This window comes from Podarcis raffonei, chromosome 12 (genome assembly GCF_027172205.1).
Source record: "Podarcis raffonei isolate rPodRaf1 chromosome 12, rPodRaf1.pri, whole genome shotgun sequence".
NCBI lineage: Eukaryota > Metazoa > Chordata > Lepidosauria > Squamata > Lacertidae > Podarcis > Podarcis raffonei.
In genome coordinates, this window is record NC_070613.1 from 46,668,450 (window position 1) to 46,695,521 (window position 27,072).

The 27,072-nt window shown below is 43.8% G+C and overlaps 1 protein-coding gene across 1 annotated transcript; it reads left to right on the forward strand.

Moving 5' to 3' along the window:
• The first annotated feature begins 960 nt into the window (after window positions 1-960).
• On the forward strand, window positions 961-22,925 carry LOC128424359 (prostatic acid phosphatase-like). Its single transcript, XM_053410433.1, has 11 exons — window positions 961-1,368; window positions 4,418-4,513; window positions 5,895-5,981; window positions 6,756-6,908; window positions 10,775-10,873; window positions 11,924-12,028; window positions 13,583-13,715; window positions 18,208-18,290; window positions 18,979-19,089; window positions 19,920-20,085; window positions 22,225-22,925. Exons 1-11 carry the CDS (start codon window positions 1,213-1,215, stop codon window positions 22,257-22,259), a joined length of 1,224 nt encoding a protein of 407 aa, XP_053266408.1. The 5' UTR covers window positions 961-1,212; the 3' UTR covers window positions 22,260-22,925.
• Window positions 22,926-27,072: the final 4,147 nt, after the last annotated feature.

A 27,072-nucleotide genomic window follows, 5' to 3' on the forward strand; every position in this document is an offset into this window, starting at 1 on the left:
CCAGCCCTCAATTCTCCCTGAGACTAGTAGTTCTGATAAGTAGATCTATGGAAGCCCATTCCAACTTTCAACTCATGCCTTTGCTATGGGTGCTCACGCCTTCCTTCTCTCTCTCTCTCTCTCTCCACCTGAACTGACCCCAACATCTATGACCTCATAATAATAAACATCACTGCCGCAAGGAGTGAGATGTACAGGGCAGAGTCGCCAACAGGGAGATGGAATCCCTGAGTAAGAAAATAATTATTAAGTCACAAAGAGGAATGAATGAGTAGATGTCAAACAATTTGGAAACTGTTAGAAAGAAGAAGAAGAAGAAGAAGAAGAGAAGAGTTTGGATTTGATATCCCACTTTATCACTACCCGAAGGAGTCTCAAAGCAGCTAACAATCTCCTTTCCCTTCCTGCCCCACAACAAACACTCTGTGGGGTGAGTGGGGCTGAGAGACTTCAAAGAAGTGTGACTGGCCCAAGGTCAATCAGCACCTGCATGTGGAGGAGCGGAGACGCGAACCCGGTTCCCCAGATTATGAATCTACCGCTCTTAACCACTACACCACACTGGCTCACTGGCACACTGTATATAAGGTAAACCAGAAAGCTGGTTTACCTTATATACAGTGGCGGAGGAAGCCCATAGGGGCATAACACACTGCAGGGCCTCAGAATCTGCCTGCCTCCTCCCACTCAGCCGCCATACCGTTGGGCAGGAGAGACGTGTGGCTCAGGCATGCTGCAGGCCCTGCAGTGAGTGCCGCCCAGCATTTTGTCACCCCCTCAGTGGTGACACCCGGGACGGCCCGCAACTACCACACACCCCTTCCTCTGCCCCTGCTTATATAGGCAGTATATTTCCACTTTGGGATGGCCAGCCTGCATAAGGCAGTTGTGGCCTGCTCAGATATATCCGTCATCTTCTGCTCTGTACTATATACAAATCCATACAAACACACACTTCTACATGATGTGAGGGGAGGAGAAAGGTGTGGGATTCTGCCTTCAGCAGCACAATATAGAATATCCTCTTGAGCCAAATGATTCTAGAAAAAAAGTTTTCGCCCCTCCTCCCTTGTTTATCCTCCTTGCCTGGCACTCACACTGCAGCTTTTCAAAAGAATCTCGATTAAGAAATACGTCTGTTGTCATCTTATTGCCACATCATCCTGCAAATGCCAGTGATGTGTCCACCCATTTGATTTCTTTAAAAAGCAGATGCAGGAAAGGCAAAGCTTTTGCCTGTCTGCTGCCAGGATGGAAGAAACAAATCCAGCGAGAAACTCCAAGTGTTCCTATTTCTTCCTACTTGGCTTCATTGGTTCCCTCCTCCTTCAATCTGCATCGGGTCGCGAGCTGGTGTTTGTGCTCTTAGTAAGTAAAGGAAAGCAAACATTTTGTTACTACTATGCATTTGGTTTGTGGGTTCTTCAAGGTGAAATTCTTGGGGCTGTGTCCAATTTTAGTTCTACTCAGAGAAGACCCATTGAAAGTAATTGATATGACTAACTTGAGTCCATTCATTTCAGTGTGTCTAAACTTAGTTGGAGTACAGCTCTCCAAAGGTTTCATGAATTAACTAGACTTTCAATGGTGGGTAGTACATGGTTTTCCTCCCTCCTACATTTACAGGAGTGGGGAACCTGTGGCTCTCCAGATGTTGCAGGATCACAACTTCCATCATTCTTGACCAGTGGCCATGATGCCTGGGGCTGATGGGAGTTGTAGTCCAACAACAGCTAGAGGGCCACAGTTCAGTAAGACTGTACACTATAAGTTAAAAACTGATACTAACACATTCCGCCGGTCGCTTGAATTATTTTAAGATGCACTTGTGTTTAATGAGGGAGCTTATGCCTCTTTAGTAAAGAACCTGCAGTCTGCCTGTAGCTTTTAGAGATGTAACATACATCAGAATGTTAAAGAATATAAAGTTAACAATTGAAATGCTTCCTGGCCTTCAAGTGTAATGAGCTCATCTATAAACAAACTCAAAAGAGCAGCCATTTTAGATTGCTGCTGTTAAGATACTGCTCTATCGGATACATGAGGTTCAAAGGGAGGATAATCACAGCCTACATGTAAATAGATATACAGTTTTACAAGGTGAGCATAGGGCAGCATCCTGATAGAAGGGATAAAACATACTATTGAACCAGCTGAAGTCATGAAGACATTGCTGGATAGGACCAAAGACCAGTCTAGTGTGTCGCCACAATGACCAACTTGATGCCTATGGAAGGAGGGAGATGACTGCAATAGCCCTTTCCTGCTCATGAGACCTCAGAACTGATATTCAGAGGGATATTGACTTTTTGGAGAAAGTAGACAATGGGTATACACATGCAGTAACGATTCAGTTCAGACCCCAATTTTATGCTTTGGGAAACAATTTGCTTAGGTCTGATTATCCAGCAAAACCGTGCTTTGTGCTTTCCCCATTAAAGGATTCACATAACATCCCTTATTATTTTATGGACAATGTATACGGTAGAGGTAATAGTAAGAAATCTCTGAAATTGCACAGTGCTGGTGCCTTTGAAGCTGGTTTGAAGCGCAAGGTGGATTTGGCTGGAGTGGATACATAGGCGTGTTCCATGGAAGCAGAAGAACTTGAACTTCCAGCATTTTACAAACAAACCCCATTAACAGAACGAGCAAATAGCACTGAGCAGATAAGGACAAGGTGATATATTACTTCCACATCCCTTCCAAATCAGGACCAGCCCAAGGCGTTTTGCTGTCTGAGAACAAGTCGGTCCCGTCCCACCCCCGCATTCCACAGGCAGAAGCTGACTGGCTTGGAAGTTTATTTTTATTTAATACTAGTGTTGGGACAGTATTCTTCACCACACCTGAGGACAGCAGGCTAACTTAAGGGTAGCACAGCAAGCTGCAGGACATACACAACTCCGTCCTCCGATAGAGGGGAATGGTTAAGTGGAATGGTCAGGAGGAAGGGGGGTGGGCTACCACTGCTGGCTCCCACCCACATGCCCCAGGATCTGAGTTCTGTGGAAGAAGGCAGGGGGGGGGAGGGGAACCCACTAATATTGGCATTGTAGAGATCAATGATACATGCTTGGAGCAGCTTTCAAGGCAACTTCAATTGCCTGGAGATGTTATTTTCTTTCTCTCATTTTGCCCACTCCCCATAACTGCTTTACAGTAGTGGTCAGCGGTGTGGTAGCACTCACCTGATCTCCTGCCACCCATGTTGCTTCTGCTTACTGGCAAGTAGACCAAAAGGGGAAAGGTGGCAGGGTGCAAACGCGTTGGCAGGAGGCCCAGAATGGCTCTGCTGGTGTGTTTGCATCGCACCAACTTCATCTCCTCCTCCACCTCCCAGTGAGCTGTAGGAACATGGGCAAAGTGAGGTCAGGTGAGTGATGCCTTCTTATCATCTGACTGCTACTGCTGCATATCACTGGTGTTACAAAGGAGCTTGCGAGCCATCCAAGTTAAATTCTGCTGATCCTTCTCATCAAGTTGCTGAAAGTAAATTGGAAGGCTAAAACTGTATTGGCTGAACAGACTTGAATAAATTATTTCAACTTTCCCCCATCTTTACCTCACAGCCTTTCCTAGTTTGCTGCTGGCATAATATATTATTAATATTTAGCCCCCAAGTGAAGTTATGTTTTGGTGCTTGCTGAATCCCCCGCCCCGCCCAATTTCTATCATAATTACCGTATTTTTCACTCCATAAGACACACTTTTTTCCTCCTAAAAAGTAAGGGGAAATGTCTGGGCGTCTTATGGAGCGAATGTGTGGTCCCTGGAGCCGAATTACCCATGGGCAAAAAGCAGATCTTGCTTTTATATATATATATATATATAGAGAGAGAGAGAGAGAGAGAGAGAGAGAAAGAGGGAAGGGGGTGTTGAAACAAAGCCGCTGATCAGCTGATCAGCAAGCAATCGGAGGAAGATAAGGGACTCTAGCGATAAAGGAGACTGCCTGGGAAGGGGGAGGTAAAGACAGCGAACTTGCAAGGAGAGGAGATAAGAATACTAAAACAAGCAATGAGGAGAAAAATTAGAAGAAAAGGAGAAGCAAAGAACTGCTCCAGCTAAGGAAAAGACACTAAGGCAAACAAGAGGGAGGGGGGTGTTGAAACAAAGCCGCTGAACAGCTGATTGGCAAGCGATTGGGGAGGGAGATAAGGGGCTCTAGAGATAAAGGAGGCTGCCTGGGAGGGGGGAGGAAAAGCACATGGATCCTCAGGATTTTTGCATTGGGTCACCCCAAATTCACCATCAGATCACATAGCATGTCTGTGGCCACAGCATGAGCCACAAAAATAAAACATCCACTGTTTCGTTCAGAATTTTTTTTCTTGTTTTCCTCCTCTAAAAACTAGGTGTGTCTTATGGTCAGGTAGACTATTTTACTTTAGCATTATTCACTCTCTTTTACTAGATTTATCGGCATGGTGACAGAAGCCCTATTGAAGTCTATCCTAACAGCCTACACAATGAAAGTGCCTGGCCACAGGGATTTGGACAACTGACTAAGGTTTGTCGGCTTTTCATAAAGTTTGGTTTGAAAATTTTCAAGAATTAGACTTCTGGAATTTGGAATTTGTACAAAATTTCATTCTAGCTCTAAGAGACATGATACCCCACTCTCTGATAGTCACAGATTGAAGTGGGCCACCTAACCTGACCTGTAGTGATCAATGCTTGTCTCTACCTGACTTATCCAACACCCAAATCCCTCTAAATGTGCCTGATTTGGCTCAGGACTTGGAACTCGGGTGAATAAGGTGCACAGCCCTAATAAAAGGGGCAACGGGTCTGTGATATAGCAGTCGAGAACCTTCCGGCTACGGACTTGATTAGGCCTGCTAGGCTATCCTATTTGGCCTGCAAGACCATTTCAGCCAAGCTGCACCCACCTGTCGATCACCTCATGCCATGTTTTGGGCAGAGATCAGATGCATACAGGAAACACCATTCACTCTCAAGTGTATCAAATCCCTTTCAAATTCAACCCAACAGAGAAAGGCACCAGATGCAAACAGTGCCAAAGGTTGAGCCATGGTTGCAAAGGAATCATTAGGAGCATCAGGAGCACAGTCCCAACCAATCCTTTGCAGCCAAGTCCCATGTGAAGTTGAGTCAAAGGACTACCAGGAGTGAACTGCCAACTGTTCATTTCCAGCCACAGCTTTAGTTTGGGTGCCGTTTGTACTTGGCACCTTACCTTGTCATGCTGCTTTCAACTGGAATCAGATACGCAGGAGCTCTTGCTCACTCCAAGCGTATCCAATTCCTGCCAACCGCAGTGCAACAGGGAGAGGCACCAAATTCAAATGGCACCAAAGGCTCAACTGTGGCTCCAAAGAAACAATCAAGAACACACTCCCAATGGCACATCTGCAGCTGTGGCTTTAACTTTTTCACATCTGACAGCATACGATGTCATGTGCTTGACAAGTGGGCAGCCCTACCATTTGCCAGCCTGGCCCAGTGTCCCCCAAACTTGGATCTCCAGCTGTTTTTGGACTACAACTCCCATCATCCTTAGCTAGCAGGACCGTTGGTCAGGGATGATAGGAATCATAGTCAAAAACAGCCAGAGGTCCTAGTTTGGGAAACAGTGACCTGGCCCATGGAGGAATTGCTATGTTTGGATCCGGCACTCTGGCAGAAAGCAGTTCCCTACCCCTGCTCTGAAATGTTTATTATTAAGAGCAAAAGGGTCACATGGTGGTTCCACCTGCATGGAAAACTGATCCTCTCCAGCCTCTGATCATTTTTGTCACATTTCTTCAATCATTCCCTAGGAAAGCAGCTGGGGTGGGTAATGCTTGGCTGTCCACAAGGGCTGGAAAAGCCATAAGACCGAACTCTGGCTTCAAGAGGAAATCATGTATCTATTGTTGCTCCCACAGATTGGAATGCAGCAGCAGTATGAACTTGGAAAATACATAAAGAAGAGGTACTCAAACTTCCTGAGTGCTGAATATAAACGAGAAGAGGTGGGTAAGGGAATTTTCAAGAAAGAGATTGGTGTGGTTCATAACAACATCAGATTATGAGAAAACCCAAGGGATGTTTTGATATTATTCATCAAACATTCCAGTGGTGTTAATAAGTCTCCTCCAGCAACGGTTGCCACTTCTGGGTGTAGCATAAAGGAAATTTCTGGAGTAAAGCTTCTGGTAGTAGAGGTTGAGGGACCCCTGACCATTTGGTCCAGTCGTGACCGACTCTGAGGTTGCAGCGCTCATCTCGCTTTATTGGCCGAGGGAGCCGGCGTACAGCTTCCGGGTCATGTGGCCAGCCTGACTAAGCCGCTTCTGGCGAACCAGAGCAGCGCACGGAAACGCTGTTGACCTTCCCGCCAGAGCGGTACATATTTATCTACTTGCACTTTGACGTGCTTTCGAACTGCTAGGTGGGCAGGAGCAGGGACCGAACAACGGGAGCTCACCCTGTCGCGGGGATTCGAACAGCCGACCTTCTGATCAGCAAGTCCTAGGCTCTGTGGTTTAACCCACAGCGCCACCCGCATCCCAAGCTTCTGGTATCTGATGATATTCGAAGGGAGACATTCCTTTGGGTTGGCAACAGATGAAGCACAGTCCTTATACACTTATTCCTCTTCATCAGTAGAGGCCTCTGCTAGAGAGGAACCCTCAAAGGCTACCAAGCTGCGATGCCCTCAAATCCCATGACACTCTCCCACTTCTAATGAAGAGGTTTCTGAGTCCAGATCCTGGGTCTTGACACACTCCCTTAATCCTTTCTAGATTTTGATCCAGAGTAGCGAAAGTGATCGAACCATTATGAGTGCCCAAGCAAATCTTGCTGGTATGTACCCTCCTACTGGTGATCAAATCTGGAATCCTAAAATCCTGTGGCAACCCATCCCGGTGCATGTTGTACCAAAGGAAAGAAATCCGGTGAGTACCAGAGTCATAACCAATTTTGTCTGCCTCCCACGCTCTTCCTCAGAAACCTAATACAGTATACCGAGAAGGAAGTGTATGCAAATGTTCATTTAAAATAATCATTTCCCTTAATCAGAGATTCTGCAACATATAGAAGAAGCACATTACCATTTGTAGCTCATTTATTTATAGCCCCGCCTTACTTTCTGCTGAGGGAAACAGCATTTGAATTTAGGATTTGGGGGCCAAGCTCTCTTTGAGGATGAGTTGATTCCTTGACTTCTAGTTCTGACATAGCGAACTGTCTTGTCCTCATGTAGGGACAGTTGGCTGTGTTGCAGCTGGTGTGATGTTGTAGCTGTTATCAGGGCCAATCCCAACACTGATTTAAATGTGCACATCAAAACCAGACAACTCTGTATCCACTGTACTGTTTTCATGAAAGGATAATGCTACAGCTTGTACATGTATATAAAGCTATATAAAGCTTTCTGTCTATTACTATTATATTTTTTCATTCAACAGTAGCACTGACTGGACTTTCGCAAGCAGCAAAATATACTGAGATGTTTCAGAGCTGCAAGGAGCTTTGGCAAAGATCCGAGCAGTATCTTAGGCCACACTGTATGGTGCGACAGAAAGCACGCAATATCTTTTCTTGCTTTAAGGTTTTTGTAGCTTTGGAGACTAAAGGACATTTGGAAAGAGTTTTCTTAAAGGCACAATGGAGACACGTCTCCCTTGCAAGTCTCAAATTGTTTCCTCAAAACCTTTTGTCAGGTTCTCCCTTACAACCCATTCCCAGCAGTATCACGATAGGCAGGTTATTTCCCAGGGCGAACCAAGAGAGTTTCATCAGTCATCACAATCATCTGTCAAGTAACAGGAGAGCCAGGAATAATTAGTTCTCATTTTGATGCCTGTTGGTTGCATGCTGCTGCAATTTAGTTGGGCAAGAGCTACTACACCGGTCTAATAACTGGCAGTTATCCACAAGTGAAAATCTTAGACCTATTCCTGGTCACATAATCTGTGCTGCGATGAACTGTAGGCCTCAAGCAGGCTTCCTCAACCTCGGCCCTCCAGATGTTTTCGGCCTACAACTCCCATGGTCCCTAGCTAGCAGGACCAGTGAGCAGGGATGCTGGGAACTGTAGTCTCAAAACATCTGGAGGGCCGAGGTTAAGGAAGCCTGGCCTCAATTGCTGTCACTATGGAGCTGCTGCTCAGGAAATGTGATGCAAGGGCAAATGGCTGATGTTCTCTCTCTCTCATTGTCTTTTATTCACTCTCCATGGCCTCTCTCTCAGTTCTCTCAGAACTCAACTCTCCCCTCAAAATCTCCTCACCAAAACTCCCTTGTGTCAGGCAATGCAGGGTGTGGGGCGTTGAGGTGAAACCACCCCATGCCCAACCTCACAGTTCTGACCACATTCCTCACACAGAGCCAATTAGCTTTTTATTTTTATTTTTTTATCTTTTTGTGGGCAGAAACTCCCATTGATACCAATGCGAGAGGTTCCTCTTTTCACTAAGTGGTGGGTGAGGGAGTTTTGTGAAGGCTGAGGTGGTGCAACTCCCCAGACGCTGCATTACTCATTAATCAAGAGAGAACACTGAATATTAATTTAGCTTGACTCTGAGGATGCTTCCCTGCCAAACAGAAACAAGCTGCAGTCTTGATACCACACTGAGCAGCCATTCCCAAAGCTGGAAAAACAAGAATAATATAGCACACATTTTGAGGCATAAGAAGTAAGAATTTTGATCATCTCTTCCCTATCTTCTCTCATCTGTCTTCCACTCATCTCTGGATTTTGGCCTGCAATGTTTGCATCAGATGTTGGGAGGACAGAAAAAGGAACAAAACTTCTTAGGCTCAACTCCTTGATTCATAGACGCTCCTTAATGCCACACTGACTGTCTGACATGAGCTCTAGTTCCTCACCGGGACGCCAAGCCCTTGGGACATACTCGCATTTATGGTGGGGATGCTCATAGGTTAAATGCTTTGGGGATATAGCATTCCATGAAACTTGAACTGTTATAAGGTGCCAAGTGACACCTTCTCCACAACAGGCAATATCTCCTTTATTCACTGAGGATTACACTGCTATGTACATTAAGGAATTAGTTGGGCACTTTCTTATTTGCACTTCACAACTGCAAAACTCTGCAGGGACTTGATATGAGTGAACCTGGTTTACTGGTATGGGAAGGTATGGGACATATTGTTACCGGAGGGAAATGACATTCAAATTAAGAGTGCTTAGAGGCCAAAATAAGAAAGATAATTTTATTTTGGTATGGCATGGTTGTGCAATGTACATTAAAATACAGGAACATGGAAGGTCTCAATATGCAGTTTCTAAACAGATTTGGATAATTTTAGTTCTACAGGGGTTCCAATCCCCTTTATAGTGTTTTCAGTTTTGGTAACCCTATGCCCAGAGATAGAAAATGGGAAAAAATAAAATAAAATAAAATAAAATAAAATAAAATAAAGATTCAGATGTTTATTTGATGTATTTACCTGAGTAAATCCCCTAATGAAGATGTTTAATATGTGCCTCCCCAGAGAGTTAACTCTAATTCAAACTGTATTTGCTGTAATTATATTTTGCTTTCCTTTTTATATGGTTCATGACAAAATGTATCTTATTTTCCTGTATGTTAAAAATAAGTAAACATTTATTTTAGGGGGGAAACTTATTAGGCTAAGCAAAAAATACAAAACAAAAAAGCAAGTCTGTTCTCAAAGCAAGACCAATGTTACAATACGTCATTCTGACAACCAGAAAATATCTCAGTGATCATCTTCACATTATTCTGTTAGTATATTAACAGCATGTCTATTTTGAAGCAGCTCCCATTGAGTTCAGTGGGGCTTACTGCATGTGTATGCATGGCGAGATCACTAAATCATGTGACTTCAAGCCAATGAACCCCTGCAGGTTATGAGACAGGTATAATTCAGAAATGGGGTCATTGTGACAAACATCAATCCTACATAGAGATAAGCATTCTACAAAAACCCAGCTGAGAAGCTTGAAGTGAGACAGAAGGCAGTTGCAAGCATAGCTGTCAACTGTCCCTTATTTGGCGGGAAACTCCCTTATCCCAGCGCCGTGTCCCGCTGCTGTCCCTTATTGATGATGTCCCTTAAATTTCCCAACTTTCAAAGGAAGCAGCTCCTCTCCCTGCCGGCCAGGGAGGAGGAGGAGGCTACAACTGTGTTGTTTGGCTGCCCGGCCCGCCCCCCTCCGGCCTCCTCTCACCAGCATCGGCCCCCGGGAGCCCCTCCCCGCCGGGACTGAGGAGCCTTGAGAGGAGAGCGAGGGCAACCATAGAGAAAGCAGTTCAGAGAGAGGAGGAGGAGGCAGAGGCGGAGGCGAGGGCAGGTGTTCCAAGGGCTAACCATAGAGGGGGAAAGCTTCTCCCATAGATTTGTAGTGGTAAACTAGCCTAGATAGTCTGATCTGCGGGTTTAATTCGGGCGCTATTTCCCCCCCCCCTTCCTCCCGCCCCGCCTGATGAAACTGAGAGCTGCAGATGGAGCACGAGAGAAAAGATACAGAACTGCAGCAGCATCTTCGTAGCTTGGACTTCGTTTTGCGCTAAAAGTAGTTGCTGCTTGTAGTTATTTAATTGCAGTGATTCATCAGCTGGGGTCTTGAGCAGCAACCTCCGGAAACGAAGGGCTAAAACCCGGCGCTGCTCTCCCAAATTATCTGGTCCCTTTTAACTTTGTATTTCAGCTGGTTGACTAATATCCCTTATTTTGGCTGCTGATCCCTTATCTTCGAGGCTGCTGGTCCCTTATTTTCAAATCTGTAAGTTGACAGCTATGGTTACAAGTTGTGTCGCTTTTGTTTCAGAAATTACGTTATCCAATTTTAAATTGTCCACGCTACCTGGAACTTCTGAAGGAAACGATGAAATCAAGTGAATTCCAGGCCAAAATTCAACCGTACAAGGTACTTTGTGCAGGATTGGGGATGGGTATTGTGTCAGTAATATTTCCACTACAGCCTAGGTCCAGACATTTCGAACTCTAGTGGGTAATTGCATTGCTGTTAGATTAAACCTCAATGTATCAAAACTAGCTTACTTAAAACATGTAGTATTTCTATATGCAAAGACCTATGCATACCAAACAATAAACACAGGCCCAGTTCAGATTATCAGTTCAGATGAGTAATTTGCCCACACATTGTGTTCGGATGCCACCTCTTCCTTCCTGTGTTAACCAGGAAATCTTCAGTCAACTATAATCTCTTAATTATTCCAAACTGAGAAATTAATGTTTAGAAAGTGCAGAACAAGCCGGGATCATAAACTGGGGTTGCCATACATCCGGAATCTCCCAGACATACCCGTAATACTGCAGTTGAAACAGTGCCTGGGCGGATATTGGAAAATGTCTGGGAAAATTCATACATATGGCAACCAATGTCTCATGTTGGCAGTGTGATTTTGCCAAAAAAGCTCAACAACTTTCCCCCAAAATAGTCAAGAGCTTTTGTGTCCGGATTTTCACTTTTTGAAATATGGCAACCCTGTCTTAAAACATGCTTGAAGTTGGTTTAAGATCCTGCATTTCCTGTTTATCCACTTTGGATGGAATGAGAAACTATGGTTAATTAAACTAGGGTTAATTCTGGGATAAATTGTGGTGTACTTTAAAGGGAATAAGGAAACTGCTGTGTACCCAGGCACGAGGCTAAGTTTATATCTCAGCTAGTTATTAAGCCAAGGTATGATCAACTGAAACAAGCCACAGTGTTAGCGCAGAGCCTATGGCTGCAATCTTCCACACAGACTGTAATAATACATAAGAAGGATATTAATGTGACTTACCTATATGGAGAGCTGTAGCCTATGAAATCTTAAGTGGCAAGTGACTACATTCCAGAGACCTATCCATGCTTAGCAGTGTGCAGAATCATAACCTGTGTGATGAAAATATTAGAAAATCTTGGTGTCTGATTTGCATCTGAAGTATTTGTGTTCTCATTTCTTTTCAGGAATTTATAAAAACCATAGGTTTATATTCAGGATATGACCCTCAAGATCTCACCAATTTGGTCAACTTCAAAATCTGGCATGTACAGGATACTTTATTCTGTGAGGTATTTTTCACTTTTTAAAAAATCTTTACAGTTTTATTGAGTTCTCCCATCAGACAGGGAGAGAACCCAGACTTATAATTAATTATTCAGTGGCACCTAAGAAAATTAAAAGGAGTGAAGGTGTTCCTATACAAGTGCATAATAGTTAAAGAAAATATGGAATGTTTTGTCTACATATAAATTTTATTTAGCTTAGAAAAGTGATGGGAAGGTGGATATTTTAGCAACTCATTAGAATATTTTGTCAGCTAAAGGTAGGATTTCCAGAGAAAGGTACCAAGTACTGGGGCTGTTCAGATGTAACAGTAAACCATGGTTTGGAACAGGATAATCTGTGCACACACACTCATGTGTTGCTGATCTACATCTTTCCCTGCTTTCCTAATGGGAGCTGGAGTTCAGCCATAACCGGTAGGTCACAGATTTCCCATCCCTGATTTAGCAGACAAGCACAAACCATAGTTTGCCTTTGCAGATAGAATGGTAAGCTATGGTTTGACATTGAACCAAGAGCTGAAGTTGTTATATTGTAGAGAGCAATGAAAGAAAAGACAGCAGGGAGGTGAAGGAGAGATTGTATGAGCTTGCGTCTTATTACTGTCATACCTCAGGTTGAATGTGCTTCAGGTTGAATGCTTTTGTGTTGTGCTCCATGGCAACCCGGAAGTAACGGAGCACGTTACTTCTGGGTTCGGACACTTGTGCATGTGCAGACGCTCAAAATGACTTCACGCACATGCACGGAAGCAGCAAAACGCCACCCGTGCACACGCTGACACGCCATCGCATCTTACGTTCCATTCAGGATGCGAATGGGGCTCCAGAATGGATCCCGTTCGCATCCCGAGGTACCACTGTATAAGGGCATTACATCTCAACAGACATTTGGCATTACATCTCAACAGGTCCAGTCTATGGCACCTCAATCTGAACCGAATGAAAATTTGCTCAGACTTAAAAGCAAGGCCAGAGACAGCAAAAATATAAAGCCAGATAGAGCTCTATTGGCTCCTAAATCACCTGATCCTGCCTGAACGCTTCTGTTCAGACATGATGGCATTAGACTCGTCGTTCTCTCTGCCTTCAAGTTTCCTTGGTAAGTGCAGAGAATAAAGCTGCCAGACCTTGTTTCCAGACTCCCAAATTTGAGCCTTCCAGAGCCTTCCAAGTTTGTATTCCATCTATGATCAGGGGTTATATCAACCATGTAGCTTTCAACAGCTTTTTGTGGCATGGTTTTGGTGCGCAGGAGAGCAAGGTAGAATCCATAGTGTGATTTACTACTGAGAGGGACCCTGCCAGAGTCAGAAAGCAAATCCAAGTGTGACATTGATGGCAGGAGCCCAGAGGTAGAGATGGATGAGGAAATAGTTCAGTATGCATTTTAATCTGAATTTATGCAATTTGCACTTCCTGAAACAACACACACACACACACACACACACACACACACACACACACACACAGAAACAATGGCCCAACATGGCAATGAAAAACAGAGCTGCAAAATGAGGTATTTCAAAAATAAGAGTAATGTTCTTCTTTCTATTGCAGTCTATTCACAACTTGACACTTCCTGTGTGGGCTACTAAAGAGGTGAGGGCAAAACTGGCTGAGCTGACCGTGTTATCCTTGTCGTCGTTATTTGGGATTTACAAAAGAGAAGAGAAGGCCCGGCTGCAAGGAGGTAACCAAGACCCTTTCACTGAGGCACCGTGATTGACTTCTCTTGCTTTGCAGTACACTCTAGCTGAAACAAGACAGGCCTTAGGGCTTGGGTGCTCTTAACTGGTGTAACTGGTACCTTAATTAACAAAAAGCCTTAGTGGGTTAATCAGTGCAAGCCAATTTTAATCAGTGATGGAGAATCTTAACTGATGGAGCAGTGTATTGAAGAGCACATGTTTCTTTTGTTTCTGCTGTTTTATTGTGGCATATGCTGGGCTTATAACTCATCCTTGCCTCTCCAGTTGAAGGATGCAGGCTCTGGGATGGGGGAGATAACTGGTGGCCCTCCAGATGTTGTTGCCCTCCAACTCCAACCAGTGCCAACCAGCTAGTGGTCAGGGATTATGGGATTTGTATCCCAGAAACATCTGGAGAGCCACAGGATAGTCACCCCATTCCTAGGAAAATCCAGGGTGCTATCGAGCCCTAGAGGGCTCCAAATCAGTGGAAATGGACAAACAGGAAAAAAAATTTGATGATAAATGAATAGTTTGAGGAGTAGCTGAGGTGGACTGCGGTGCAATAATCTGGTTTTCAGTGTGGTTATGAAATAGTCTAGTGGTCTGGAGTTTTAAGTTCGTACACAGGGTGGATCTACACTCATGGTTTATAACGCTAAGAAAACGTTTCAAAAAGGCCACCAGCTGTCTGATATCCATTGGAAGGGCGTTCCACAATACTGGGGCTGCTGCACTAAAAGCTGCATTTCAACACGGAGCATGCAACAATGCAGGTAGCATCTCCCGTTATGACTGCAGCACTAACATATACAGTGGTACCTCGGGTTAAGTACTTAATTCATTCCGGAGGTCCGTTCTTAACCTGAAACTGTTCTTAACCTGAAGCACCACTTTAGCTATTGGGGCCTCCCGCTGCCGCTGCACCACCGGAGCACGATTTCTGTTCTCATCCTGAAGCAAAGTTCTTAACCTGAGGTAATATTTCTGGGTTAGCAGAGTCTGTAACCTGAAGCATATGTAACCTGAAGTGTATGTAACCCGAGGTACCACTGTATAGGATAAAGCAATCTCCCAGGTATCCTGGTCCCAGCTCTTAAGGACCAGTACTAAAACATTAAACCTGGCCCAGTACCATGGTAGATCCCTCAGTGTAGATCCCTCAGCACAGATGTTATATGCTGATGATAGGTCCAACAGCTGCTCACCAGGTGAGGTGGAGAAACAGCAATAACCTCCTGGCAGTAACAAGAATGTGTGGCTTAGGGTATTTTTCATATGTATTCATATATATTTTACTACACATTTTTGTGTCTATTTTTCTTCTTCTCTTTTTCTTTGTATTGCTTTATTTCTTGATCATCGAAACCTTTTTGATAAAATTTTCAAGAAAATATTAATACACACACACACACACACACAAGTCAGCAACAACGCTGGGGATGTGTGGTGCACCAGCAGAAACACAAACTGGCACTCCCACCAGGGACCCAGCATCAAACTGGCACTGCGTCACTGCTGCCGGGAAGTTATTGCTGTGGCTCCGCCCCACCTGGTGAACCACTCCTGAACAGGTTGCCCCAGTTAGCCTCCTAACCGCCATGTTCTGCTCCAGATGCACCTTCTGAGGCAAGCCCTGGGGCACCCCACATAGAATGCATTTCAGTTTTTAGAAAGCCATGCGGTTTTTAAAATAACTGAGTGAGCAAATTATTAAGTGTCTTTTAACTGCAGCTAAAACATACCATTTGGAACTTGGAAACAGCTTTTCCAGTTTATGGATCTATCACCTATACGCCCAGTAGATTGTGCCAGCTGTTAATACCTCAATGCAAATAACATGATGTAGTATCAAACACCCACACAAACTGAGGCACAAACGGAAACACTCAGGTGTTGCTTGACCTGAATTTCATCTCACTGTATTAGATGAGCACTCCCATCATTTCACTGACATTTCACGTGCCTTCCTCCTTCAAATTATTGGCTGCGTTCCTAAAGTGCTTACCTTTGGTTGGATCATGTCCCTTCTAGCTTTGCCTTAGTTGCCTTGCAGTACTTATGTTTATATTATTTCATCACACTCGTGATGCTGCAGTAAGTGTATTTATTTCTAAATATCTCATTACAGTGGTACCTCAGGTTACAGATGCTTCAGGTTACAGATGCTTCAGGTTACAGACTACGCTAACCCAGAAATAGTACCTCAGGTTAAGAACTTTGCTTCAGGATGAGAACAGAAATTGCACGGCGGCAGCGGGAGGCCCCATTAGCTAAAGTGGGACCTCAGCGTAAGAACTGTTTCAGGTTAAGAACAGACCTCCGGAACGAATTAAGTTCTTAACCTGAGGTACTACTGTATCATATATATTTTTTCTAAATCTGTAATTGGCTCAGGAAACATAAATATGTTGTAGTGATGAAAATGAAACAGTCTGTGACTGTTTACATTTGAAATGTAATTTTCTTAAAATGGGAAATTTAAAGTCGCATTTTATTGTTTTTTGGTTTTTTCTTTTTGTTTTGTTTTGTATATAAAAGTATTTCTATATGCCCCTACCCAAAAATATCTGGCTAGTGTACCGCGTTAAAACATAAAACACCATAAAAAAAATAATAAAATGCAGATAATCACTAAGGTGACCGGCTAAAACTAAAAATTAAACAGCTACAAAGACCTGTCAGCATTAAAAGATCTTCATGAGAAGCCTGAAACTCAAAAGCGAGGGTGCCTTCTGAGTCAGCATTGGTTCAGCAGTGTTAAATGCCCTGACTTCTAGTTGAGCCCTGTAATGTAAGGGACTGCTTCTTGGGAGAAAAGCAATGACAAACCTAGACAGCATCTTAAACAGCAGAGACATCACCTTGCTGACAAAGGTCCGTATAGTTAAAGCTATGGTTTTCCCAGTAGTGATGTATGGAAGTGAGAGCTGGACCATAAAGAAGGCTGATCGCCGAAGAATTTATGTTTTTAAATTATGGTGCTGGAGGAGACTCTTGAGAGTCCCATGGACTGCAAGAAGATCAAACCTCTCCATTCTGAAGGAAATCAGTCCTGAGTGCTCACTGGAAGGACAGATCCTGAAGCTGAGGCTCCAATACTTTGGCCACCTCATGAGAAGAGAAGACTCCCTGGAAAAGACCCTGATGTTGGGAAAGATTGAGGGCCCAAGGAGAAGGGGACGACAGAGGACGAGATGGTTGGACAGTGTTCTTGAAGCTTCCAACATGTGTTTGACCAAACTGTGGGAGGCAGTGGAAGACAGGAGTGCCTGGAATGCTCTGTTCCCTGGGGTCACAAAGAGTTGGACATGACTAAATGACTAAACAACAACAACAATGTAAGGGACAGTTAGCAGCGGTCCTCTAAATGATTTTAATGATCCCACTGAGATATAAGGGCTTGTACAGCGTCCATTTAGATACACACTGAATTATCATGATCTCTGGGCATAACTATCTATATTCCAGTGAGAATCACAGTTGAAAATAGCACCAGTATTGGACTCACAACTCACCCAGGGCACTTGCTAATTGCATGCTATCAGTGATTGATGATTGGATTTGGAATTATATCATATTTATATGTAATTGCTTGAGTGCTTCTTTCCCATGCTATAAGGACATAGCTGCCACTCTTGGCGATTTTTCACTTCAAATAGAAAGAGGCAACAGAAAGACAATCTAGCAAAACTATTCTAGTAACTATTGACAGTTTTTAATTCAAAGCTATAAAACACATCAGATTTGAAGTTAAGTACTGATAAATTTCATTTATTTCAATTTGGAGAAACAGGCTGCATTCCTGTATGCACCTACCTGGGAGTGAGTCCATTGATCTCAGTGGGACTTACTTCTTGGTAGACATGTACTGTATAGGAATGTGCTTTTAAACATCTGCTTGACCCTCCTGTTGACCAATGAATAACAAGTATTAATTAATTATTTAATGTGATTTGATTGGATTGTTAAAATGGAAAACTTAATAAAAATTATTTTTTTTAAAAAATAAATTAAACTTGTACATTGCCCTTCATCCGAAGAGCACAGGGCAGCTCACAACATAAAAATACAAAGCAACAACACAAAATACATGATACAACAAAAGCAAAACAATATAACCCCCCTCTCACAAACACATTATAAAGGACATAGAAAGTTTAATCAGCTGAAGTCCTGGTTATAGAGAGACCAATGACAATTTTGGCGGGATGGTGCCCCTGTTAATTGCTGGAGATTGCATAATTGGCTAAGATATTATTGCCATTCATTATTATATTGAATCAATTCTTTTTTTGCTCCTTTGTATGCTTTCTGTATAGAAACCTCACATGTTACAGGGCAATCCTAACCTTGACTACTCAAGAGTTCATTCCTCTGTAAATTCAATGCCAGATTACTTACTGCCAGATAAGTGAGATTCAGACTGTAGGTTTAGTAATTTTGCAGTATTTTTTTCTCCATCAATATCAACACTATCTCACTTCTACTAAGGTCTCCTTGTGAAAAATATTCTAGAAAAAATCTCCAGGGCTGCTAAAGGTTCAGAAAAGAGGAAAATGCTCGTCTATTCTGCAGTGAGTATATTTCCCCTAAAAACTCTGGTTGAAGTTGTGGGCATAGTTCGGCTGATCAATCTCAATTGGAATTTACTGTGTAATCCTAGATAGAACTGAGTTCACTGGGACTTGCTCCCAGGTACGTGGGTATAGGATTATACCATTAAGCAGTTTAAATCTGTGCAAGATTCCGCACTGCATCAAATTGGCTTTTAAGTTTAAAACCCCAAGATCCTATTCACTCTCTAGCAAGCCTAAGACTAAATGTACCTGTCAGAAGCTGGTAATGAGAAAATGAGCCTGTCTCTTTCCGTCTCTGTGGATTCAGCTCTACAGCTGCAAATTAAACATTTTAAGTGTGCTGTAAAGTGCATTATACAAATATGACACTAGATGGTGATAGTGAGCTATGGCACATTCTATATATTTTCCAAACTTTTTTTAAAAAAAGCATTTTCACAACTTTTTTTATATGTATCTAGATTCTGTCTGTATCTTTCTATGTGTGTGTGTGAGAGAGAAGAGAGAGATGGAGAATGGGTGAAGGAAGAAGATATGTTATACATTCTCAAGTCTGCTGAATAGTGTTCTGCATCTAGCAATTAATGAAAAGGTTTCAAATTAGCAATATCACCAATAGTTACCTTTAGAAGCTGCCTTCATTCACAAAACTTTACAGATGTATGTTTGGGTTTATTTTTCACAGCACGACACTACACTTGGTGCCTTGCAGATGGCACTCAATATCTACAACGAAAAGCTGCCACCATATGCAGCTTGCCAGTTTTTTGAACTGTATCAAGAAGATAACGGGCAAGTATTCTATTGTTTCCTCAACAGTTGGAACTTTTCCCGTTGCAAATGGGGAAAAAATATATGTGTGCATTCAAATTCTAAAATTACTGTCCATGTACTGACCCCCCAAAATGCATGAGGCTTAAAGCTAGGGCTCAAAATCACAATGGCATTTTGTCTACCTAGCTTTTCAGATTTATTTATTTTTAAATCTCTTAGTGGCTAATGTGGTTAAAACACGGGCAGCAATAAAGATAAATAAGGACAACCTAAAATATCAGCCACCAAGCTCAGCACCAAATAGGAGTCCTTAGGAGTGTGCGTCAATGTCAGGGCATCTCAACCAAAAAGGGCCTGTCATAGAATCATAAAATTGTAGAGTCAGAAGGGACCCCGAGGGTCATCTAGTCCAACCCCTGTAATGCAGGAATATGCAGCTGTCCCATATAGGGTTCGAACCTGCAACTTTGGCTTTATCAGCACCTTGCTCTGACCAACCGAGCTACCCAGCACTTCTCGCTCACCTCACTTCGGAAGCTGGGGAGGGCAGGAGCTGAAAATGTATTTCTATGAGGAATCTTAATAGCTGGGTACCCCCCAAAACCCACTTAGTTTAACCCTAGACTCATTACAATACAACTGAGAGGTTTTAATTGCTATACATTGCCCAGGTCAAGACTGAGATCTGCTTTTACCCGTGTGGTATTACAGACTCTGGGTTTAGTTGTTCTCGAATAATTGTGGCTGTCGAGGCCTTTCTATTTCCTTCCTGAATAGCACTCCTCATATCGTTATAAATTTAACTTATGCTACATTTTCCTTCTTCTTTTCTTGGTTCTGCAAATCAGAGAGCAAACCGTTGAAATGTATTTTCGGAATCACACTAGGAAGGACCCCTATCAACAAACTCTTCCAGGTTGCTCATCTGCGTGTCCCCTGCCAAAGTTTGCTGACCTGGTTTCTCCCATCCTAGTAGACGACTGGGCCAATGCATGCGGGAACGTAGAAAAAAGAAAAGGTATTGTAATTTCCTTAGCTAGCCACACATGATCATCAGTACAGATATGGCTGAGAGCTGTACATTGGCTATTGTACCAATATGAAAGCAGGGCTGGATCTACACTGACCTTTCTAATGTTATTAGAACAATATTAGATATATCTGTCTAAAATGTCACAGGGCATACTGGTGAATTAAAAAACGTTCCTCCATAGCAATTCAGTTTCCATTACTACTGGCTCCTGGTTTCTCTGCAGCACCCTTTGGTGTCACATTTGAATAACACATTATTAATCTTACAAGCAAAATGTAATGTGACCACTACGTTATGAAAAGCATTCCTTAATCCTTCCTTAACGTTATAAACTACGAGTGTAGATCCGCCCCAGATGTGAGCAGTTGATTATTCAAGGCAAAAGTGGCCACCATTTGGGCAGTGCTGCTAAAAAAAATCATTGCCAATTAGTTTTGTTTGTCCTCCAGTGATGTCATCACATCGACAAACATGACTGGCTGTGTCGCACTGTGATTTCATCTTGATTCATTGTATAGTTCCCCAACTGGCTGGTGATCACCCAGAAAATGCAGTAATCAGAAGCCACAAGAGGGGGGCTAACTGTGGCAGCAGGCGGGAGAGGAAAAGTAACAATAAATATGAGTGAGAAATCACACGTGGATGTCACAGTTTGTGGGGGGAAGAGGCAATATCATTAGCTCAAAAATAGTGTTATGAGTTTGGAGGGAGGGGAGAGCAGGCTGTATGCCGAGACCATTATAACCCCTGGATCAAGCAAGTGTTGAAATATAATCCAGGCTACCTTCATGATTGGACGCGGGTGGCGCTGTGGGTTAAACCACAGAGCCTAGGACTTGCCGATCAGAGGGTCGGTGGTTTGAATCCCCATGACGGGGTGAGCTCCCGTTGCTCGGTCCCAGCTCCTGCCAACCTAGCAGTTTGAAAGCACGTCAAAGTGCAAGTAGATAAATAGGTACAGCTCCGGCGGGAGGGTAAACGGCGTTTCCATGCGCTGCTCTGGTTTGCCAGAAGCGGCTTAGTCATGTACGCCGGCTCCCTCGGCCAATAAAGCGAGATGAGCGCCGCAACCCCAGAGTTGGTCACGACTGGACCAAATGGTCAGGGGTCCCTTTGCCCTTTACCATTTTACCTTCATGATGAGGTGATCGCCTGGGAGATGAGCCATTAAGGGGAGCAAAGGAAAGGGGCTATGTGTGAGATGGCAAATTGATGGGGCCCCTCCCTCAACTTGTAGTAGTTAGAAAGACGAGAACAGAGAGTGCAGGCATGTGAACTAGAAGAAAAGCAGCAAGCTGAAGAAAGAGTCAGAACAATGTCTGATTTCTGCTTGAATCCAAGACTGCAGTTATGGGAGAAACGAACTTATTAGGGTGTTAATACTGTGAACCCCTCCATCGTAGGCTCAGGTTGTATATATGTGTAAATAAACTATATATCATAAAGGCACCACAGTCTCTGCTGTGCCTCGTTCCGAAGGAAACAAGAACCCTAGGTAAGCGTCTGGAACCCCAGGAATCTCACACCACTCAGAGATTGGGGTGGCATGCATGAATACATATAAAACCTCTTTATATGTCTTAATAACCTCTATATTTTAATCGTGACTCTCCAACCAGGTCATGTGATCAAAATGCACAATAAAATGGGCAGATAGTTCTGCAAAAATGTGTACATTAGGTATACAGAAATATGTTTATTATTAGAAATTCACACAAAAATGCTGACAGGTTTTTATCAGGGTTAAAAAACAACAATGCGTTTTTAAAATTGCTGCGGAAGTGAAACTCACAGTTCCATCCACCCAGAACTGATTTTCTTACCACTTGCACAATCTTGGTAGCTGGACTTGGGGGGGGGGGCAAATGCCAGCTGCAGCACCTCTTTGTCCCTGCAGTTTCCCAACCAGCCTGATTCTGAGCCCTCTTCTCCCGATATCAGGCATTGGGCTACACAATCTACAGTTTACCAATTCTAGGGCTGTCTCAGAGCCTTTAACATGACTTACCTGGATTAAATAGCTATTTTGCTGCCACAAAATCCAAAAGCCAAGGAAGGGGAAGATGAAAAGGATGAGGAGATAAGTAAAGAATATTGCAATAGCCTTTTAATTGTTTCTTACAGGAAAATGTTCCCAAGAAAATGAGCAGGCTTTGTGAAAGAAAGAAAGAAAGAAAGAAAGAAAGAAAGAAGATGTCTAACTGGAAAGAAGCAAGATGGAAGAGTAAACTGAGCTTCTGGAACACCTTGAAATGTGATGTTGCACAAATCGCAAATGTAAGGGTCTCTTTTTAAAGGCTGCATTGGATTAATAATAATAATAACAATAATCCCGCTGACTGATAACACTTCAACAATAAAGATTGCTTTAAATAAAGAACTGGGATTTTGGAGTTCACCTATTTCAAAGTGCCATCTGCTAGAGTTTGCATGGGCAGCAGGATTTTCCTTGTGTAGCTGGTTGTTGTTGTTTTAATGCCAGGCTGCTTCTAGGTCACTTGGGAGACGCTGTGTCTCCTTGCCCTCTTCCAGCCAAGAGCAGGGGTGTTTGGTCCAGTGTGTCATTTCTTAACAAGTGGCTTCCATGTGGGGAAGGACATTCGTGTGGGTTCTGCTGCAGAGCGTGGGCAGGCAGCAGGAGAGATCAGGAGGGAAAGCCACTTTGAGAAGGAGCAGCTTGCACCCTGCACCCAAAGGCACCCCACCCCTAACTTCTCCTGGGAATCTACAGTCAGCCCAGTACGTCCATCTTCTCTCCTCCTAGGCCTTTTCACTGCTTCTCGTTCTTGCTACCCAACCTCTTTCTTCCTGCCTCTGCTCATCCAACACCCCACCCTCTGACAGTCCTGGATCACTCTGGGTCACCTCACCTGACCCACAGCAATCCGGGGCTGCCTCCATGGATCCCCCAGAATAGACTCCATTCAGTTCTGGATTCAGCCCAGTCTGGTGCACAACCACCATGTATACCTTACTAGTGAGATAAATATTCGCATCCAGCCATCTGTTACGTGACAGGCACTAAAACTGCCTGGTCAACATCACTTCTGACTCCCTGTGTTCAGTTTCTGCCAAAGGCTAACGTCAACATGGTCCACTGATGGTTGGCTCTGCTTTGGCAATGTGATGTATCTGAGCTTTTTAACATTCTCTTGCTCTATGAACACTTAATCTACGGAGCTAATGGTATTGTACTGTGCTGATGCAGAATTAGTATTTATCAATAAACACATCGAAGGCACATTAGAGTTGTTTTATCCCAGTTTCTTAATGATGATGATTGACCATGATAACAAAGGTTAGATTTTCAGAGGAAATTTTTCTAAGAAAACGCCTGAGATTTTTCATTTTCTCTCCCCAAAAGAGAAAAGGCCACTTTGCAGAATTTTCTCTTACTACTCTCCACTATTTTTTGTGACAGCAGCCACCCTCCTCCTCTCCTTCAAAGCCATGGATTGCTGATTGGTCCAGGGTATTGTTTTTTATTATTATTGATTTAATTGATACTCAAAAAAAGAAAAAACAATACAAGAATACAATACAAACAGAACAGTAATAAAGACAATATTAGACAATATTCCAACTCCTGAAGTCCGTGCAGTCCCGATAGGGCGGCTTCTTCTTATTCGGTTTGGCAGCCGGCAGAGGCTGCCCCTCTGTGGGTTTTTCAGCCCTGGCCGTCGAGGCAGAAAAGGAGAAAGGGAAAGCGGGCGCCGGTTGGGACGTGCTGGGGCTGGGTGCCGCCATGTTGGGTGCGCGCAAAGCATGCTGGGCCAGAAGGGGGAAAAGGAGGCTGAGAGAGGTTGTCAATGGCAACTCTAGTAGGCCGCTTCCCCTTTTCCTGTTTACGCTGGAGTCTTCTTTGGCTTGCCACGCCTGCGGGCTCTCTTCCGGCCAACGCTGCCTATGACAGATCTTAAAATCTTGGTGTCGGTGAAATTTGGAAATCTGAGCACCTTGCGCCTGCTGGACCTCCTAAGCGGAGCGGGTTGTGTCTTGCTCCTTGTGAAGTAGGGTGAAATGTGAGGAGTGTTGCAAGCCGGTGCAGAGGCAGAAGGTCTGGCCGAGATGGTAGAGCACGGCTTCTCTGTCAGGGGCTTCTTGCTAATCCAGTGGAACACCAGTATCATACGCCTCTTAGATGGGTTGGACATGCTGAAGAAGGTGCTGGAGGCCCAAAGACCAGGGTGACTTCAAAGCGGAGGACGCAGCAGGCACTTCCCTATCAATGGGGCCCAATCCAAGCAAATCTTAGCTCCAGTCCTGTTAAATCGATCCAGCAATTAGGAACGTTAAATAAGGAATTAATTCCTCAGGCAGTATGAAAAGACTCTATGTGGCTTTTCAATAGCTGGGAGCCCCCAACTACTGCCACTGTTGACAGCCTGTTGCCCCTTAAATCTGCTTGAATGGGTTATGTCACAATGGTTCCTTAAGCCTTCATCAGCAGTTTGTGAGTATGAAAATGCTGTTGGGAGTTTCAGCAATGAAGGCTCAGGCATAACACACTGTTTGAAAGTCTGAACATTTCCTCTTTTTAAAAAAAATACCAAATTTATATACCACTTTTATAATTTATATACAAATTATTAGCAGAGTAAGTTAAAATATACTGTAGTTTATTCACTTATAGGCTAGTTTACATACTTTATTCCTTCTTATACTTCTATCCCACCTTTCCTCCACAGAGCATATACACTTCTGCCTCCACCTTCTCCATTTTATCCTGACAGCAATATTGTGAGCTAGGGCCATAGCTCAGTGGTAGAACAACTGCTTAGCATGCAGAAGGCATCAGGTTCAGTCCCCAGCATCTCCTGGTGGGACTGGGAGAGATCCTGCCTGAAATCTTTTATTATTATTATTATTATTTTATTAAAGATTTTCTTGTTGTGCATTGGATTAATAATAATAATAATAATAATAATAATAATAATAATAATAATAACCCTTCTGCCTGATAAAATTTCAACAATAAAGATTGCTTTAAATAAAGAACTGGGATTTTGGAGCTCACCTATTTCAAAGTGCCATCTGCTAGAGTTTGCATGGGCAGCAGGATTTTCCTTGTGTAGCTGGTTGTTGTTGTTTTAATGCCAGGCTGCTTCTAGGTCACTTGGGAGATGCTGTGTCTCCTTGCCCTCTTCCAGCCGAGAGCAGGGGTGTTTGGTCCAGTGTGTCATTTCTGAACAAGTGGCTTCCATGTGGGGAAGGACATTCGTGTGGGTTCTGCTGCAGAGCGTGGGCAGGCAGCAGGAGAGATCAGGAGGGAAAGCCACTTTGAGAAGGAGCAGCTTGCACCCTGCACCCAAAGGCATCCCACCCCTAACTTCTCAGCCCAGTACGTCCACCTTCTCTCCTCCTATGCCTTTTCACTGCTTCTCCTTCTTGCTACCCAACCTCTTTCTTCCTGCCTCTGCTCATCCAACACCCCACCCTCTGACAGTCCTGGATCACTCTGGGTCACCTCACCTGACCCACAGCAATCCGGGGCTGCCTCCATCTGATTCAGGTGAACCATGGATCCCCCAGAATAGGCCCCATTCAGTTCAGGATTCAGCCCAGTCTGGTGCACAACCACCATGTATACCTTACTAGTGAGATAAATATTTGCATCCAGCCATCTGTTACGTGACAGGCACTAAAACTGCCTGGTCAACATCACTTCTGACTCCCTGTGTTCAGTTTCTGCCAAAGGCTAACGTCAACATGGTCCACTGATGGTTGGCTCTGCTTTGGCAATGTGATGTATCTAAGCTTTTTAACATTCTCTTGCTCTATGAACACTTAATCTACGGAGCTAATGGTATTGTACTGTGCTGATGCAGAATTAGTATTTATCAATAAACACATCGAAGGCACATTAGAGTTGTTTTATCCCAGTTTCTTAATGATGATGATTGACCATGATAACAAAGGTTAGATTTTCAGAGGAAATTTTTCTAAGAAAACGCCTGAGATTTTTCATTTTCTCTCCCCAAAAGAGAAAAGGCCACTTTGCAGAATTTTCTCTTACTACTCTCCACTATTTTTTGTGACAGCAGCCACCCTCCTCCTCTCCTTCAAAGCCATGGATTGCTGATTGGTCCAGGGTATTGTTTTTTATTATTATTGATTTAATTGATACTCAAAAAAAGAAAAAACAATACAAGAATACAATACAAACAGAACAGTAATAAAGACAATATTAGACAATATTCCAACTCCTGAAGTCCGTGCAGTCCCGATAGGGCGGCTTCTTCTTATTCGGTTTGGCAGCCGGCAGAGGCTGCCCCTCTGTGGGTTTTTCAGCCCTGGCCGTCGAGGCGGAAAAGGAGAAAGGGAAAGCGGGCGCCGGTTGGGACGTGCTGGGGCTGGGTGCCGCCATGTTGGGTGCGCGCAAAGCATGCTGGGCCAGAAGAGGGAAAAGGAGGCTGAGAGAGGTTGTCAATGGCAACTCTAGTAGGCCGCTTCCCCTTTTCCTGTTTACGCTGGAGTCTTCTTTGGCTTGCCACGCCTGCGGGCTCTCTTCCGGCCAACGCTGCCTATGACAGATCTTAAAATCTTGGTGTCGGTGAAATTTGGAAATCTGAGCACCTTGCGCCTGCTGGACCGCCGGAGCGGAGCGGGTTGTGTCTTGCTCCTTGTGAAGTAGGGTGAAATGTGAGGAGTGTTGCAAGCCGGTGCAGAGGCAGAAGGTCTGGCCGAGATGGTAGAGCACGGCTTCTCTGTCAGGGGCTTCTTGCTAATCCAGTGGAACACCAGTATCATACGCCTCTTAGATGGGTTGGACATGCTGAAGAAGGTGCTGGAGGCCCAAAGACCAGGGTGACTTCAAAGCGGAGGACGCAGCAGGCACTTCCCTATCAATGGGGCCCAATCCAAGCAAATCTTAGCTCCAGTCCTGTTAAATCGATCCAGCAATTAGGAACGTTAAATAAGGAATTAATTCCTCAGGCAGTATGAAAAGACTCTATGTGGCTTTTCAATAGC

What these genes read in the sequence shown, in the direction of transcription:
- LOC128424359 (XM_053410433.1), top strand. Translation starts at nt 1,213, where the DNA reads ATGCAGGAAAGGCAAAGCTTTTGCCTGTCTGCTGCCAGGATGGAAGAA. An exon ending in GAAGGCCCGGCTGCAAGGAG is followed by an intron (nt 13,716 to 18,207) that starts GTAACCAAGACC and finishes ACTTCTACTAAG; the next exon opens with GTCTCCTTGTGAAAAATATT. An exon ending in GAACGTAGAAAAAAGAAAAG is followed by an intron (nt 20,086 to 22,224) that starts GTATTGTAATTT and finishes TGTTTCTTACAG; the next exon opens with GAAAATGTTCCCAAGAAAAT.